The 19,079-nt window shown below is 41.7% G+C and overlaps 1 protein-coding gene across 5 annotated transcripts in view; it reads left to right on the forward strand.

The window, feature by feature from the left end:
- NTAQ1 (N-terminal glutamine amidase 1) overlaps positions 1 to 19,079 on the forward strand; it is a 209,103-nt gene that overhangs the window by 22,850 nt on the left and 167,174 nt on the right. Inside the window, exon 6 of one of the 5 annotated variants that reach the window (XM_019932041.3) lies at positions 5,526 to 5,763. The exons of the other annotated variants lie outside the window; for them this stretch is intronic. Within the exon in view, the coding sequence (XP_019787600.1) occupies positions 5,526 to 5,560 (35 nt within the window). The 3' untranslated portion in view covers positions 5,561 to 5,763. Of the gene's footprint in view, positions 1 to 5,525; positions 5,764 to 19,079 lie in introns of those variants that run through there. 5 annotated transcript variants of the gene reach the window in all.

Below are 19,079 nucleotides of genomic sequence, written 5' to 3' on the forward strand. Positions count from 1 at the left end.
ACCCTCAGAATGGGAGAAAATATTTGTGAATGAATCAACGGACAAAGGATTAATCTCCAAAATTTACAAGCAGCTCATGCAGCTCAATATCAAAAAAACAACCCAATCCAAAAATGGGCAGAAGACCTAAATAGACATTTCTCCAAAGAAGATATACAGGTGGCCAACAAACGCATGAAAGGATGCTCAACATCACTAATCATTAGAGAAATGCAAATCAAAACTACAATGAGATATCACCTCACACTGGTCAGAATGGCCATCATCAAAAAATCTACAAACAGCAAATGCTGGAGAGGGTGTGGAGAAAAGGGAACCCTCTTGCACTGTTGGTGGGAATGTAAATTGATACAGCTACTAGGGAGAACAGTATGGAGGTTCCTTAAAAAACTAAAAACAGAATTACCATATGACCCAGCAATCCCACTACTGGGCATATATCCAGAGAAAACCATAACTTAAAAAGACACATGTGGGCTTCCCTGGTGACGCAGTGGTTGAGAGTCTGCCTGCTGATGAAGGGACACGGGTTCGTGCCCCGGTCTGGGAAGATGCTGCGTGCCGTGGAGCGGCTGGGCCCGTGAGCCATGGCCGCTGAGCCTGCGCATCTGGAGCCTGTGCTCCACAACGGGAGAGGCCACAACAGTGAGAGGCCCGTGTACCAAAAAAAAAAAAAAAAAAAAAAAGACATGCACCCCAGTGTTCATTGCAGCACTATTTACGATAGCCATGTCATGGAAGCAACCTAAATGCCCATTGACAGGCAAATGGATAAAGAAGATGTGGTACATATATACAATGGAATATTACTCAGCCGTAAAAAGTGGGTCATTTGTAGAGACACAGATGAACCTAGAGGCTGTCATACAGAGTGAAGTAAGTCAGAGAAAAACATATCGTCTATTAACGCATATATGTGGAATTTAGAAAAATGGTACAGGTGAACCTGTTTGCAAGGCAGAAATAGAGACACAGATGTAGAGAACAAATGCATGGACACCAAGGGCGGAAAAGGTAGCGGGATGAATTGGGAGATTGGGATTGACATATATACACTAGTATGAATAAAATAGATGACTAATGAGAATCTGCTGTATAGCACAGGGAACTCCACTTCGCTGTATGGTGGAAACTAACACAACATTGTAAAACAACTATACCCCAATTAAAAAAATAAATAAAAATAAGGAAAAAAAAAAGTGCACAGATGTGGAACCGGTGGAGAGCGGGCCGGCTGTGTTTCATCCGGTCGTGGAGAAGCCTTGCCACCACCACTCATAGGTTCCCTCCTTTTTTCCTTGTCCCCTTCCCACCTTTCAGTGTTTTTTGCACAAAGCAGCCAGAGTGATCTTTTAAAAATATAAACCAGATCATCTCACTTCCCTTCTTTAAAACCACCAGCATCACCACTTCACACTGGCTTCAACATGTACTTAAGGTAAAATCCACTGTTCTTACTCTGGCCCACAAGGCCCTGCGGGGTCTGATTGGCTGCCTCTGTGATTCCAGCTCCACCACTCCCAGCCATTCCCCGTCCTGCCTCCCCTGTGACGTTTCTGTCTCCGAGCAGGATGAACTCATTCCTTCCTTAGGGACCTCACATTCCATTTGCTCTGATTTGACCCTTTCGCCCCGTATTTACTCTTGGCTGTTAGCTCCCTGACAGGTCAACTAATCCTTCCCTGGTCATGTGTCGGAAGCTGCCTGCCCCAGTCAGCGTCAGGCTACTTCACCACTTTTTTCCTTCATAGCAATTATCACTATCTGAAATGATTTTGTGTATTTATTTGTGTAAAGTCTGTTTTCTATTTCTTTTCACTAGCCTGTGAGCTCTCTCTGCCTTGCCTAGTACAGTGTCTGCCACAGTGTAGGCACGCAACAAACGTGCCTCAAGTATTTAATGAAGGAACAATTCCTGTTACTGCAGGGGTCTGGAAGGTCAGGTCTCCTCCCATCCCCTGCAGGATCTCTGGGTAATGCTGGTAAAGTGCTGCTAAATTCTTGCTCTTTGCATTTTTCCCTTTGACTGGATTTTGTTCTTTTTTCAGATTATACTGTCCTTTTGCAAACAGTACTGTTTAGAAAAGGTATATAATTCTCGTTTAGGTTGTACTGTCCTTTTTCTTTAGCAGTCTCGCAAGCCTCCACTCTAAGCCTTACTATTCTTTCACCTTTTGGTCTAGAAAGCACATTACAGATGACTTCCAGAGATAGCAGAGATTATCACGAGTTGATTGAATCATTGTCACTGTCACATTCTTGGTGGGTTCCTCACTCTGGTCACCTGTTGCAAACATATATTGAAAGCACCTTGTCCTGTGTGTCTGGTCGTGACAGTTGGGGATCACATTACTTTTTCCTTCCTTCTAAGCTGACCACATAGCCTGGCATCAGAGAAGTAACTATTTCTTTCACCCTCTCAGTCCAAGGAGAGCATGGCTTTCACCATGAGCTACGGCAGGCGTCTGTTAGAGCCAGGCTTTTAATAACATCCATTTGTTATCAAGGGAGCAGTCGTAGCAGAATTTCACTTAGAGTCAGTAGGCAATCTTTCCTGTGGTTTCCATGGGGATCTGGTATTTTAGAGCCATTTCTGGGAAGAACATTGAAAAGAAATTGAGGGGCAAAATGTTAATAACATCACTGTTCTGGCACACACCGTTTCTAGAACCATGGGCAATGGATGAGTCACTTCCCACCCAAGGCCCACAGGGTGCAGAGCTGTGTGTGACCTCCTCAGGGCCAGGTGTGGAGGAGACCTAGTGCCTGCACTCAGAATACAGGAAAAATCAGATTTGAGTCCTTAGTCCCCATTGTAGCTGTGCTTTGTTAGTCACTTGCTGTGTGACCTTGAGGAAGTCACTTAACCTCTCTGGGCCTTCATTGCTTCACTTAAGAAAGAGTTATTTTGAGGCTCAGATGAGATTGTGTGTGTGTGTCTGAGAGAGAGAGAGGGAATTTTTCATAAGTCTGAAAGGTAACGTGTTTTGAATAGCTAACACTTAACTGTGTGCCTAGTAGGTGCTAGATAGCCCTTCTAAGTCCTGTATGTGTATTAACCCATTTAATCCTTAAAACAACAATGTAAGGTAGATAACTGTTACTCTCCCCATGTTGCAGATAGGGAAACCAAAGCACAGTGAGTTAAAGTAACTTACCCAAAGCCACATAGCTAGTGAGTGGCAGAGGCAAGGTTTGAATCCAGATAATCCCACGTTAGGACCAGGCTGCCATCATCTTTATCCAGTTCCCAGTTCATCTCCACATTCTGTAAGCAAATTCCAGTTGCTAGAGAGGTGCTCTCTATCGTGGGGCAGGAATGGGGCATCCAGTTTCCCCGTGGCCTGGGCAAAGTGTCTTTCAAAGCTATCTACCTGAATTAACCAACTTTGTAGTTACTGCAAACAATGTTTATCAATTGATTTCAAACTTTTTTAGCTTAAGATTTGTTGGAGAGGTTGTTAAAAAAAAAAAAAAGGCAGATGCTCAGAACCCTCCCTGAGGGATGCTGATTCAGTAAGCATACCAGTCAGGCTTCAGTTGCAGGTAACAGAAGTCACTCTTGCTGCTTGAAGCCGAAAAGGATTTGATTCAAAGTCACAGAGAAGGGAAGCAAACATTTGGAGAGCAGGGTCATTGGGTGTAGCAGCCAGAGATGCTTCACTACTCTCCCTTGGTGCCTGGACCCATGAATTCTGGCAGCACCGTCATGGCTTACTGCATTCTTTAGGACAGGACCTCAGTATCACCAGGTGGTGTCTCCCAGCTGGTACTGTGCCTCAGCCTTCAATAGGTCATTTATTCTACCATCCAGAAGATCAGCTACTTCTGGGTTATGGGGAGCATTGTAAAACCAGAGAATCCTGGGGGCGCCACTTCATTGACTTACTTCTTTTGCTGTAAGTGGATTCGTGATTAGAAGTAATGTTGGCTTTGAGTAAGTCACTTTAACTCACTGTACTTATTTACATGAATCGCCAATGCCAAATTCCATTTCATAGTTTCCTATAATCTGACAGTGGTTGTATTTCCAGATAAACACTTTAGTTAATAGTCATCCTGCTTGTTCCTGATGCTATTGAATGTCAAGAGAACTTACATATAACAGGGATTTTTATTTCAAAACTTGGAATGCAAGATGTACTTCTTAAATATCTTAGGCATTAGGCCTTTTTTTTTTAATTTAAAAAAAAATTTTATTTTTGACTGTCTTGGGTCTTCGTTGCTGCCCGCGGGCCTTCTCTAGTTGCATCAAACGGGGGCTACTCTTCATTGAGGTGCGCAGGCTTCTCGTTGCTATGGCTTCTCTTGTGGAGCACAGGCTCCAGGTGTGAGGGCTTCAGTAGTTGTGGGTGGCGGGCTTTAGAACACAGGCTCAGTAGTTCTGGCGCCCGGGCTGAGTTGCTCCGTGGCATGTGGGATCTTCCCAGACCAGGGCTCAAACCCATGTACCCTGCATCGTCAGGCAGATTCTTAACTACTGCGCCACCAGGGAAGCCCCGCATTAGGCATTTTTAAGTAAACAAAATTACAAAGAAGTGTTGCTGAACTTGATTACATAATTACCTCATTACGGGAAATAATTATTTTGGTCAGTTCTGAACAATATCAATCCTTACAGGAATTAAACCAGAATAAAGTATATACTTGGACTCTTTACTGAGTATTGAAGGAGAAGCCAGGGCTTGTTTTGTATGATTACCTCAGGGTGAAACAGAAAAGATATTTAGTGCATCCTTTAAAAAACAATGTCACTTTAAAGTGACCCTTTCGCTTTCCCATCCTCTTAGCTCTGTCAATTAAATGATGTTGCCACTTATTAAACTTCTAGGCATCTTGGAAATTTTCAAAAATAAAAAAATCAATTTGTTTCAAACTCTGTGGAAGGCAATCCAGATAATTTATTTGTAAAAAATGACCTATGCGCATACCTTTGGCTTAGTAATTCCCCTTCTAGGAATTTATCTTACAGATATACTGCACATATGTAAGATGATGGATAAACAAGGTTACTCAGTGTAACAACAAAACATTGGAAACCACCTACCGGCTCACCCACTGGGGACTGATGAAATGAGTTATGATATAGCTATGGAAGAAAGCATTATGAAGCTATGAAAACAAATGAGGAAGGTTATGTTTCTTATGCTGAGTAGTGGTGTTTTTATTCTTTATCTTAAGCTTATGTTATATTCTTTTGCATGTATTAGATATTTAGTAAAATTAAATTTAAAAAGCAAGTGAAAAAGTGCATTAAAAGAGAAAAAATATGTATTTGTGTGGAATATCTGAAAGAATATCCAACATCCAAAACAAACTGGTAATGTTAGTGGCCTCTGGACAGGAGAACTGGGTGGCTGGTGTCAGAGGAGGGAGGGAAACTTCATCGTATATCCCTTTGTGTTTTTAAGAGTCGTGAGTCCCGTGAATATATTACTCATTAAAAATAAAAAATGTATAAACCACACCTTCTCTCACTCAAACATTTACCCACATGACTTTTTTTTTTTAATAAACAAACACAGCTTTTAACAGGTACAGCCTCAGATGTTGTCTGTAGTGAAAGCTGCATTGACCAGCAGCACAAAAAACCGGGATGTGTGGCGCACACTTACAGAGATTGCTGGCAGTGTTCACGTGACGAGAGACTGAGGAACGAGGAAGAATTCCCCAAATTGTTTTTCTATTATACTGCTCTTAGCCTTTTGTCCAGCTGTTCTAACCTTTGATTTGACTGCTGTGAATAAAGGTGAGACCTTTAAATGACTGGCTGACGAGCTGTTTGTGCACTGGTGAAGGGTGTTTCGGTGCCTTATATGGCTTTGAGCTGCAGTTTGGGTGCAGGAAGGCTCAGGAAGCATGAGCTCATGCAGAGAGAAAACCTTCTTAGTAGATGTCTCTAGATTTCTCTTAAGAATCTTAAAATTACCCCTTGCGGGAACCCATAGTGATAGCCAACATTTATTGGGCACTCATTTTGTAGCAGGCACTGGTCAAAGCTACTGATTGTGTATAAAATGATTAATCCTTGGACTTCTCTGGTGGCGCAGTGGTTAAGAATCCGCCTGCCAATGCAGGCGACATGGGTTTGAGCCCTGGTCTGGGAAGATCCCACATGCCGCGGAGCAACTAGGCCCGTGCGCCAGAACTACTGAGCCTGTGCTCTAGAGCCCGCGAGCCACAACTACTGAAGCCCGTGCACCTAGAGCCCGTGCTCCGCAACAAGAGAAGCCACCGCGATGAGAAGCCTGCGCGCCACAACAGTAACCCCCGCTCCCTGCAACTAGAGAAAGCCCGCGTGCAGCAACGAAGACCCAATGCAGCCAAAATTAAATAAATAAATAAATTTATTTTAAAAAAAGAAAAGATTAATCCTTACAACAGCCTTATGAAGTAGAGATTATTATTATCTCTGTTTCCCAGATGAGGAAACACGTGTGGACAATGTTTCCAAAGGAGCACAGTTACTACTCAAACGAACGTGATCTGAACCTGGGTATGACTCCAGAATTACTAGCCCCTAAGATGACAGTATAGTCACATTGGAATAAATCCAAAGGCGAAATTAGGGCACTGCTTCTCAAGCTGGTCTCGGGGCTGAGATGCTGGGTGGATTATAAAAGTGAGAGCCTAGGGAAGTAATGAGAGCCTAATGGAAGTAAAGCCTGTCTTTGGAATGTGGGGTGTCTTCACTGCATGAGAGCCTCAAACCTCAAGATGAGATTCAGGGCTTAATCTTGTAGGAAAAAAAGGGGCCGGGGGGCAAGCTCTTAAACAGGGGAGAGATGTAGGGAAACTAGCATCTTGTAGGGTGTCCTTGAGCTGTGATTGTCAGGTGGGGGCTGGCAGAGGGGAGACCAGAGGGAAGAGGCCTCCGCATGCAAACAGATGGGGGTCAGGACTATGGAGACCGTCATGGAAATGGGAGGAAGGATGGGTCTGGGAGATTTTGTTTTGAGGATTTGGTTGGGCTCACACCAGTTGAAGGTTGATGAGGAAACAAGGAGATAAGAGCATGCTTAAGATGCTCTATCATGCAGGGGTGCATAGAGGAGATGCTTCATCACACTTTTACGTTCGGGTGCGTTTAATGCATCCGCCACATACTCTGCTCAGGGCTTCCCGAGTCTCACATTTGTCCGCCAAAACAGTTCTTCTAGAAGGTGTAGCAGATGCTGTCAATCCCTCCCTCCCCTGTAGTGCCCATCTCCCCTTACTCTTCCTCACCTGAGTGAAGCCCTTGTGCGTCCGTGAAGGGCTTTCCCTGGTCCTAATGCACTTGGCCCTGGCTCAGGCAGGCTGGAAGCAGGGAGGACTTAACACGCCCAGAGCAGCCTTCAGCTGCTGATGTGCTGGAGCTGGTGGGTAAATGCTTCTGCTTTTTTTCTCCTCAAAGGGTAGAGCTTTGAGTGGGGTGCTGCACCCTCTCCCAGGCGTCCCCAGCAGGGTCGAGCCCCCGCTAGCCACTCAACACCTGCTCAGCAACCTGCTTTCTTGCCTCTCCTGACTCACTTCCCCACTCCTTGCTGTGCTTCCTGGGATCCCCCGTCTCAAGGTCTGCTTTCCCAGCCTAAGGCAGTTGACAGATGATACTAGCTAGGCCCAGAGAGGTTATTTCACTTCTTCAAGCTTACAAATCCAGTGTGTAGGAAATCTAGGATTTTAATTCAGCTCTTCTAAACCCAGTGGGCTCCTGAGGTTATTTTCTGCTAACCATGTTTTGTATCTGCTGTAACAACTCCCTGAGTCTTTTTACATGTCTGGCTTTCCTACTAGAGTCTGGCCAGTTAGACTCCAGTATAAACTAATAAACGGCAGAAACTATGATCCCGATCATTTTGTAACCAAGATCAACAAGAACAGTGACTTTCACAGACAGATGCTCAGTGAGGATTTGTTGAAAGGAAGAGACGGAGCAAGAGGAAGGCGTAGGCAAAGGCAGACAGGTGCACGACATTGGAGCTAGGACGAGAGTCTCCAGACATCCTGGCCTGGGCCCTGAGGGCGACTTGCCTCAAAGGAGACCATGGTGAGAGGGTCAAAAGCAGAAGACCCAGAGGAGGCACAGCGGCGAGCAGAAAAATTGGTGGAGAACTAAAATACTTTTTCTGGAAATCACTTATGAGGAAAGATAAACCTAACGAAATAGTCCTTTTCAGTGCATGTAAGGGGAGTTTTTTTTTTAATTTATTTTTTGTTTTTAATATGAGTAATCTTAGCTTTGTAGGAAAAACATAAGATGGGTTCTCACCCAAGAGTAAGCTCTACAAATCAGATACTCCAGGGCAGTATTTTTCAAACTGTGCTTTACAAGGCAGTAGGACTTCTAAGGATCTCTCAAGAATAGGTTAGTAGATCATAAAAATTGATTAATACTTACTGAACTTTAATTAGACCATGGGGCTAATCACCCAGCTAGTAAGTGAACCAGGTGGGATTTAGCCCCCGGGTTATTTGACTCTGGAGCCCATGACCTTCACAGGCAAGGCTGTAGGTACCCTCCTCCCCACCCCTTGGCCAACCACACTCTCCCTCCACCAGAACTGAAGCTCAGGTTTTGACACGTGGACAGCAAGCTGGGGAATGGGAACTACACTGTTGGTCAGGGGTTTGGAGAGAGTGCATTAAAATGTGCCACACTTTGCCTTCTCTAGAAGTCTTGGAGCTTTGCTTTCCCACTGTGCAGGGGAGTTTTTAAAATGCATTTTGATGAATGCATTCTGCTCTCTTGGTACACAAGGGGGAGCATTGAGCACAGGAATGGGAATAACATTGCTACAGGGTGTGAGTTCTTGCTCTTTACCGGAAAGAGTTTCTCTCTCTTTCTCTTTCTCTCTCAATAGGATTTCCTAAGAACAAAACCAGTTTTCTGCCTAATCACAATACTATTATCATCATGTCCAAGAAGTTAATATTGATGAAACCGTATTATCTAATACATTGTCTATATTCAGATTTCCCCGAATATTGCCAAGATGTCCTTTATTCCTTTTTCTTTTTCTTTTATTTTGATCCAGAATCAATTTTGTATTCTCTTAATATTAGATCATGGTCATTTTTCTGAAATATTTTGGTACAAAATGTTCATAATTTTTACTGGCTATTTACTATCCCGTGAAGCTGATTTTTCATGATTTATTAATTTCTCTTTGGTTATTCCTGTTATAAGCATAACATGGTGTTAGGCGGGGCTTTTCCTTTCTCAATTTTGACTCAGGCACCAATTCAATAGATATCAGATTGCAAAGTGAGAGTGAGACTGATAATCATGTATGGCACTCACCAAGTGTCACAGGTCAGGTTCCTCGGAAAAGCCTCCTGATGGAGATTTTTGTACAGGAGGTTTATTGAAGAGTGTTTGGGGATCAACACCTATGGAGGAATAAAGGAAGTAGCGCTGGAAGAAGGAATAGTTGAACTTTGATGCAGTCACTACAAAGGCCTCAGCTGGCCCTCTGCTAGCTCTGGAGATGGTCTTGCAGAATTGTTCCCTATTGGGGCAAGGAGATTGGGTCTTTTTACCAGTCATTGGATGCAGATTGCCCCTGGGAAGTGGCCATGACCTTGGGTAAGATAGCTAGTTTAGACCAATTTTCAAAGAGACTCAGGGTGGCAGTGAGGGCCTCAGTCCTGTGGGGAGATCTGGGCAGAGACCACAGCATCCACTACACCAGGGGAATTCTCATGGACCTGTCGTCTAAGTCCTGGATCCCTGCAGCCAGACTGAATACACAAGTGGGCGTGTGGAAATGGACGGAGGGTGGAGAGATGCTATTGGAGAGAGCATTGCATGTTGGGACTCCTCCCTCCCTCCCCAGGGGAAAGGCCTGGATGCTACCTCCTTACCTGAAAGTGTGTGGTGGGGGCTTCCTCAGGACCACATATTGAGCTTGAGATTTTTTTTTCTACTGTTGGGGGAAAAGAGAAGTGGCTAGACTTGCCTGTGGCAGCAGGACACAGAGGGTGGTGTTTGGTTTTGCCCTCCCAGGGTTTGTTGGGGCAAAGGATGAGAGAGTGTTTCCTAGGACTCAAATGTGAGTCACTTGGGAGAGAGAGTACTAGGCTAGAGCTATTTTTAAAAATATATTTTAAAAAAGTCCTCTAAGACTCACAAGAAGTTGCAAAAATAAAACAGAGAGTTCCCGTGTGCCCTTCACCCAGCTTTCCCCAATGATAACATCTTATATAACCATAGTGCATTTTCAAAACTAGGGAATTGACATTGACATTGGTACAGTGTCTTGGTTTTTATCATTTTTTACATTCACGTGTGTATGTATTACTATGAAATTTTATCACATGTATAGATTTGTAGATTTATGTAATTACCACCATAGTCAGGATACATAGTTGTCCTATAACTAGGAAGAAACTCCCTCACATTCCATCTTTGCAGTCAGACCCTCCAGTGGACCCTATTCCCTGGCAATGACTAATCTCTTCTCCATCACTATAATTTTATCGTTTTCAAGAGTGTTACATAGTAGAATCATGCAGTGTGTAACCTTTTGAGATTGGCTTTTTTCACTCAGCAGAAATAACAGCTTTGAGTTCCAGCCATGCTGTTGCATGTATCAATAGTTCATTCTTTTTTATAGCTTAGTAGTATTTAATCGTATACCTATATACAGTTTATCCAGTCCCAGTGGGAGTCATTTTAAGTCCTGCCCAGCATACTTTCTGGGAGGGTGAGAGGAAATCAAATGATGAAGTCTGAATGGAGAGGATTGCCAGGGAGCCTGGGGCAGAGGGGGTGGTGGCAGCTGAGAGGGAATGCTTCTCCTTTGTCCTGAGAATTAAAACTGGAGCGGTTCCCAGAGATGGGGATCTCCAGAGATCCCATGAAAAGTGCACAAGCAAGAAAAGTGCACAAGTGCACAAGGCAGTTTTTTATAGCTTCGAAGCCCAGAGAGCACGAAGTTGGCTTACGATGGTGCCAGTCACAAGCCAATTAAAGTATTTCCAGGCATAACCATTTCCGTCTACACCATTGGTACTTTGACATGGGATCCAGAACAGCAGCTAGTGAGTGGGGGAGGGAATGTGAAAGAGTCGTGGAAGGGAGCAGAAATTGCATATGAGACTCCCTTCCCCCACCCCGACACCTCTCACTGAACAACTGGCTCTAGCTGGGAAGGGGGGGGAAGCGTTGGGATGAAACTGAATTGTTGATTAATATAATGACCTGACACATGGAATTACTCTATTAAGACCATGTTTGTGACTTGATGTGACATCAGACTGTCATTACTTGGAAGTGACCAGAGCAGGCAGGGTCCTGCAATAGTTGTCATCTGGAGTCAAGGACAAGCCCCTTTTTTCCTCCTAATGGCACTCCCCCTCAAATGAATAAATTTTTGGAGGGATGGTGGGAGAAAAACAAAGTATGTTTTGATTATGTCCACCAGCAGTTACATAAATAACTTGGAAATAAACATCTTTTATACATAAGCCTTTTTTTTCTTTTATAGTATACTTCGAGCAGATTCCTGGAAATGGGGTTAATAGGTTAAAGGGCATGGATATTTCTGTGATTCTCAAAACATATTGCCAAGTTACTTTTCTAAAGGTTTGTACCAATTTACCTTCCCACCAGATAATGCGTGGAAGTTAATATCATAAGATTGTTAGTATAATGGGGTTTAAATGCTATTTCATGTTTGGAATAATTTTTAAAGTGCTTTTGTAATATGACACTTTTTGCATTAGGTGTTTTATCAATCTCTTTAAACTCGACATTAATATCTTGAATGCAGAATATTGTTAAGGGTCTGATTTAATAAGTTGATTACTGGCTATTCACATTCAGCTTCCAGGGGATTCCCTGGCGTACTTAGAAGAAGACCAAATCCTGTAGGATTTGTGGGCAAGAAAGAAAGGGAGAGGTGAAGGCCAGATGATCAGTGAATACAAGAGACAGGTTCAACAGCCATGAGTGAGAGGTAAACAAATGAAGCGAGGGACCAGGAGCAAGGAGATGGCCATGAGGTCAAGAGGTGATGTGGAAATGGACCTTGGGAGACAAAGATTCTAGCACAGGCCCCAAACAAGGAAATACGCCTTCCCCCCAACCCCCAAATATCAATGAATTCAAAATTTATTTTTTTAAAAAACCATAACATTTACTATCTTAACCATTTTAAGTATACAGTTCAGTAGTGTTCAGTATATTCATACTGATGTGAAATAGATTTGTAGAACCTTTTCATCTTGCAAAATGGACATTTTTACCCATTGAAGAAAAACACCCTTTTCCTTTCTCTCCCCAGCCCCTGGTAGCCACCATTTATTTATTGTTTCTACGAGTTTGACTACTTCAGATACCTGATATAAGTGGAATCATGCTGTATTTGTCTTCTTTTGTGACTGGCTTATTTCACTTAGCATAGTGCCCTTGAGGTTCATCCATGTTGTATAGCACTTGACAGGATCTCCCTCCTTTTTAAGGCTGAATAATATTCCATTGTATGTATATACCACATTTTGTTCATCCATTCATCTATCAATTGATATTTGGGTTGCTTCCATCTTTGGCTATTGTGAATAGTGCTAAAGCATGGGTGTGCAAATACCTCTTCAAGAACCTGATTTCAATTCTTTTTTTTAAAATTTCAATTCTTTTGAATATATATCCAGATGTAGGTTGCTGGGTCACATGGTAGTTCTATTTTTAATTTTTTGAGGACCTGCCATAACTGTTTTTTATGGTGTTTTACATGTTTTTTACCATTTACAATCCCACCAACAGTGCACAAGTGTTCCAGTTTCTCCTTATTCTCACCAACACTTGTTATTTTCTGTTTTTTTTTTTTTAATAGTAGCCATCCTGATGGGTGTGAGGTGGTACCTCTGTATGATTTTGACTTGCATTTCCCTTAAGATTAGTGATGTTAAGCATCTTTTCATATGCTTGTTGGCTGTGGGCATATCATCTTTGGAGAAATGTTTATTCAAGTCCTTTGCTCATTTTAAAATCAGGTTATTTGATTTTTTGTTGTTGAGTTGTAGGAGTTCTTTATATATTCTGGATATTAACTCCTTATCAGATTCATGATTTGCAAACATTTTCTCTCATTCCATAGGTTGGCTTTTAACTCTGTTAATTGTGTCTTTTCATGCACAAAATTTTAAAGTTTGATGTAATCCCATTTGTCTACTTTTGCTTTTGTTGCCTGTGCTTTTGCTGTCATATCCAAGAAATCATTGCCAAGTCCAATGTCATAAAGCTTTTTCCCTGTGTTTTCTCCTAGGAGTTTTACAGTTTTAGATTTTTTAGTCTTTAATCCATTTTTAGTTAGTTTTTGTGTATGCTGTAAGATAAGGTTCTAACTTCATTCTTTTCCCTTTGGATGTCTAGTTTTCCCAACACCATTTGTTGAAGAGACTGTTCTTTCCCCTTTGATATTAGCAACCTTGTCAAAAATCATCAATTGTTATTATTTTTTAATCAATGGAAAAATAATAACAAGATCACGGAATTCTTCTTTTGTGACGTATATTTGGGACATATAGTGACTATTTGAATGAGGTGGAGAGGTCCAAATAAAAAACATAAAAATGTGAATAAAACTTTGAGACTGTTGGATGGGGACCTTGTAACACCTTTTCTTAAGATGTCATCAGTGCCAATGGGCAGCAGTTGATTGATAAACTAATTAATTCACCAAATAAGTGATTATTGAGTGCCTACTATACAGACACTAACCAGGCCAAGGGAATACAGGTGTATATAGGAGACAAGTCCCTGCTGTGTGTGTTTCTGTGTAGGATCTCATTTTCTGTTAGCAGCATCAACAAAAATGTGTGTGCTGGCCCTACCTCTGCAAGGAATTTGGAGAGGTAAAAGAGACTGTGAGATGCTGTCCATGCTGTGAAGGGCCCGTGTGAGCTTATTCTTACCGTGGCCCCAGATACCCTTCATGTCCACTGCTCTTTGCTAAGGGTTAATACCTGATGAGATGGACCCATTTTGTAGCTTGGAGAATGAAAAGGATGAGGGCTTAAAGGCTGGGTCTTACGTCCAGATGTCTGAAGGAGTCTGTGTTCCATCTGAAGCTGCTCTCCATGGGACTATTTCTCAGGGTCTCCCCAGACGTATCCCACTCTGGTTGAAACCAAAGGTTCATTTCAATAACCTAAGTGCTCCATTCAAGAAACACAGAAAATAGGGTAATGTCCCTTTTCTGTTCTACAGTTCAGTTTAGGATACCACGACATTGAATTAGTTGTTGTGCTCCTGTAGTCTGTGACAGTTTCTCAATCTTTCTTTGTTTTTCATGACCTTGGCAGTTTTGAGGAGAACTGGGCATGTATTTTGTAGAGTGTTGGGCCCAGTCACTTTTAAAAACAAATTTTATTGGCGTATAGTTGATTTACAATGTTATAATCATTTTTAATGCATTATTTTGCGGTCTTCGTAGAGCCCAGAGTTAAAGCAGTTCTCGAGTTATTCATAAAGGTAGTTTTCTAGGTTGGATAGACCTGAATGGACCCTTGTAACTCATACAATAATTTAAAAAATCCATTGCCTAGAAGGGAAAACTGCAGGTATGAGTCACCCTGACAGAGTCCAGCATTGGCCAGGTTTATATCTGTTTGGTTTTACATTATAGCCGATCTGTTAGTCAGGGTCTTGGAAGGAAAATCTAAGATACACTCAGCCAGGATTTTGAAGACAATTTAATGAAGGGACTGTTAACCCAGGTGAGTCAGTGTCTTAGCTTGAGCTTCTATAAAAATATCATAGATTAAGTGGCTGAAAGTACAGATGTTTATTTCTCACAGTTCTGGAGGCTGGGAAGTCTAAGACCAGAGCCTTGGTGAGGGCTCTTTTCCTGGCTTGCAGATGACTGCCCTCTTTCTCCTCGCATGGAGGTGGACGAAAGCTCTGGTCTCCCTCTCGCTCTTTTTTAAAAAAATTTATTTATTTTGGTCGTGCCGGGTCTTAGTTGCGGCACATGGGATCTTTGTTGAGGCATGCGGTATCTTTTAGTTGCAGCATGCAGACTTCTTAGTTGCGGCATGCAGACTCTTAGTTGCAGCATGCATGTGGGATCTAGTTCCCTGACCAGGGATCAAACCCAGACCCCCTGCATTGGGAGCGCAGAGTCTTACCCACTGGACCACCAGGTAAGTCCCTCTGGTCTTTCTTTCTCTGCTTAAAAGGGCACTTATCCCACTATGGGGACCCCACCCTCATGACCTAATGTACACCTAATTACCTCCCAAATGTCCCACCTCCAAATACCATCACATTGTGGGTTAGAGCTTCAGCATATGAAATTCGGGGGGTGGGGGGACAGAAGCAAGCAGCTCATAATAGGCAGGGATAAAAGGAACCAATAGGGGTGTTGAGGCTCTCAGGGACTGTCAGCAGAGGGAAGCTGTTCCACACGAAGGCCTGAAGGAGCAGGGGAGGAAATTGTATCATGGATCTCAGAGCTGCAGATGGCAGTTGTGAGTTGGGCAGGGGGCCCAGCAGGAGCTGTAGTAGTAGAGATATGAAGACATTGCCAGAACATTGAGGCAGGAGAGAGCAGGAAATATCCAACCTTCCATGTCCTCTCTTCCAGTTCCCAGTTGTTGTCACCCTTTGGCCAAACCCAACGAGAAGCTAAGGGCAAAGGAGCCTGGACATTGCAGTCCTTCATAATCAGCCCCTCCAGGCCACACAGAAGGGTAGGGAATGGAGGAGAGCGTGTGTAAATGGTGAATAGCCAGCACAGATACTTAAAAGTGTACCTATGTTGACTCTATCCATTTATTTAGTAATGCAAACTTTCGGAGGGCAGAAACACGACCTTTTTGTAAACTAAGCAATTGTATACATTTCCTAGGGCTGCATGCATAACAAAGTATCACAAACTCTGTGGCTTAAAATAACAGACACAAATTCTAACAGTTCTGGAAGCTCGAAGTCTGAAATCAAGGTGTCATCAGGGCCACGCTCCCTCTGAAACCGGCAGGGGAGAGTCCTTTCTTGGCTTTTCTAGCTTCTGATGGTTACATTCCTTGGCTTGTAGATGCATCATTCTAGTCTCTGTCTCCAAGGTCACATTGTCCTCTCCCTGTGTGTTTCTGCTTCCTCTTCTTCTAAGGAGACTAGCCATATTGGGTTAAGGGCCACCCTACTCCAGTATGACCTCATCTTTTAAAAAAAAAAATTTTTTTTTAATAGTTTATGATGAGCAAATCTTACTGTTTTCTTTGTTGTTTTTTTTAAAATTAATTTTTATTGGAGTATAGTTGCTTTACAATGTTGTGTTAGTTTATGCTGTACAGCAAAGTGAATCAGTTACACGTATACGTATATCCCCTCTTTTTTGGATTTTCTTCCCATTTAGATCACCACAGAGCACTGAGTAGAGTTCCCTGTGCTATATAGTAGGTTCTCATTAGTTATCTATTTTATACATAGTAGTGTATATATGTCAATCCCAATCTCACAGTTAATCCCCCCCACCCCCAGTATCCATAAGTTTGTTCTCTACATCTGTGTTTCTATTTCTGCTTTGCAAATAAGTTCATCTGTACCATTTTTCTAGATTCCACATATAAGCAATATTATATGACATTTGTTTTTCTCTTTGTGACTTACTTCACTCTGTATGACAGTCTCTGGGTCTCTCCATGTCTCTGCAAATGTCGCCATTTTGTTCCTTTTTATGGCTGAGTACTATTCCATTGTATATATGTACCACATCTTCTTTATCCATTCTTCTGTTGATGGACATTTAGGTTGCTTCCATGTCCTGGGTATTGTAAATAGTGCTGCAATGAACATTGGGGTGCATGTATCTTTTTGAATTATGGTTTTCTCTGGGTATATGCCCAGGAGTGGGATTGTTGGGTCATATGGTAGTTCTATTTTTAGTTTTTTGAGGAACCTCCAAGTATGACCTCATCTTTTTTTTTTTTAATTTTAATTTTATTTTGACCTCATCTTAAATAAACTAGTTACATCTTAAGTGACTCTATTTCCAAGCAAGGTCAAATTCTGAAGTTGTGAATGGACATGAGTTCAGGGGGACACCCCACTACACTACTGAAATTCTTTTTTTTTTTTCAGTTGAGGAGAAGGAGGCAGAACAAGTAACTTGTCTAGGTCACAGAAAATGGTTGAGCTGAGTTTAGAAGCATATTTTTAACTATTAATTAGCCAAAATGTCTTCCTCCTTCCCATCTGCCTGCCCCCTTGCCAGCCACCAACCCCGTACTTTCATTACTTATTTTCTCATTCAAGGACAACTTGGATGTTAGTTGACCTTAATTTCAGTGGACAAAAATGACTGGGTTTGTTGGCTATTGGGTGGAGGGATGTGTGAGGAAAAGAAAAATCTCTCAGCCTCCTTGAGATTTACTTTTCTTTTTGTTTGTAAAATAACAAAAATGAAACCTATCTCATTTAGTGGTTGTGAGCATTAAATAAAATTTATGAGAAAGTGCTTGGCAGAGTCTTCCAAAGCATGCATGCAACCCTGAGGAATTTTATAGACAATATTTCAGAGAGTAAAGAGGACATTATTCATGCATGGTGTTAATTAATTTATATTCTTGAATTTCTGCATTGTTGACATGCCTTCAAGTCTTAGACAAATGAACAAGAAACAGAAGTAGTGTAGCACAGATCTTCAGCATTGCCTATAAGTTTAGGTTGCTATTTAGCCTCTTTCAAACAGTAAGTAATTTACTTTCATCCTCTCTGCTAGGTTATAGCAAAAGTTGATGTCATATCTCTTGCTATTTACCAGCAAAATTACTTTGGTCATGTTGCTTAGCTTTATGATCTTGTGTTGTAAAGGTTAAAAGGAAACACACACACACAGAGGAAGGAACACATACAAGGTCCTACTACAACTCCTGGTACATTAAAAGTGATCAGAAATTGAAAGTTAAAAAATTTTTTTATCACATTATTATTACCATTAGTGTTATTAATATCATTGATATGCACAGGAATCGAGTTATAGATACTTGGCTAATGAACTTTTTTTTAACTTTTAAAAATTTTGAACTAATTTTAGACTTAAAGAAAAGTTACAAAAATAGTACAGAGAATTCCTATATATGCTTCACTAGCTTTCCCTAATGTTAACATCTTAACTAACCACAGTATGATGATCAAAACCAGGAAATTAAGATTGTTATAATACGATTAAGTAAATTACAGATCTTACTTGAAATTGCTTGTTTTCCTGTTTAACTTTCCAATTTCCTATAGCGATCCAGTGAATTTATGAGATGAGACTAGCTTAGTCTTCTCTAATGTAGTTTTTTATTGTGTTTCATGATCTCGACACTTTTGAAAAGAACTTACCGGTTACTTTGTGGAATGTCCTTCAATTTGGGTTTGTGTTTTCTTTGATTAAACTGAGGTAATGCAGTTACGGCAAGGATACCTCAGAAGTAATGTTACATCTTCTACCACGTACCATATCAGGAGGTACATGATGCCAATATATTTTATAACTGGTGTTGCTAACCTTGACCTCTTGGTTAAAGTGGTACTTGTCAGGTTTCTCCATTTTAAGTTACTGTTTTACCTTTTGTAGCTAACAAATATCTTGGGGAGATACTTTGAGACTATGAATATATCCTGTTTCTCATACTTTTGCACACTCGTTCTAGCATCTATGGAGGATTCTTGCCAGCAGCAGTTACTAATGTGGTATTTGCTTACTGGAGATTTTCTATTTCCTTCATGCCTATGTTTATTAATTGGAATTCCTCTCTAGGGAAGAGTTGTTCCTTCTCCCCCACTTATTTATATTAGAATGAGCTTGTACACATTTTATTTTATGGGTTATAATCTGATACTGTCATTATTAATTTTGTTGCTCAGATTGTTCCAGCTTTGGCCACTAGGAGCATAGTCAGGCTGGCTCCCGTACCCTTTCAACGCGCTCTATCATTTGTTTGTACCTCCTCACGTTATGGCACTTCCTTCTTTTTCTAAGCTCATCTTGCATTTTCCTTGCCCCAACCCTGGAATCAACCTTTTTTCCAAAAAGCACTAGTTCCTTCTATTGGAGGATGAATTTAGAAACCATGATCTTGGTGGTGGGTGTGCTCATTGCTAC

The sequence above is a fragment of the Tursiops truncatus genome, chromosome 17 (genome assembly GCF_011762595.2).
Source record: "Tursiops truncatus isolate mTurTru1 chromosome 17, mTurTru1.mat.Y, whole genome shotgun sequence".
Lineage (NCBI taxonomy): Eukaryota > Metazoa > Chordata > Mammalia > Artiodactyla > Delphinidae > Tursiops > Tursiops truncatus.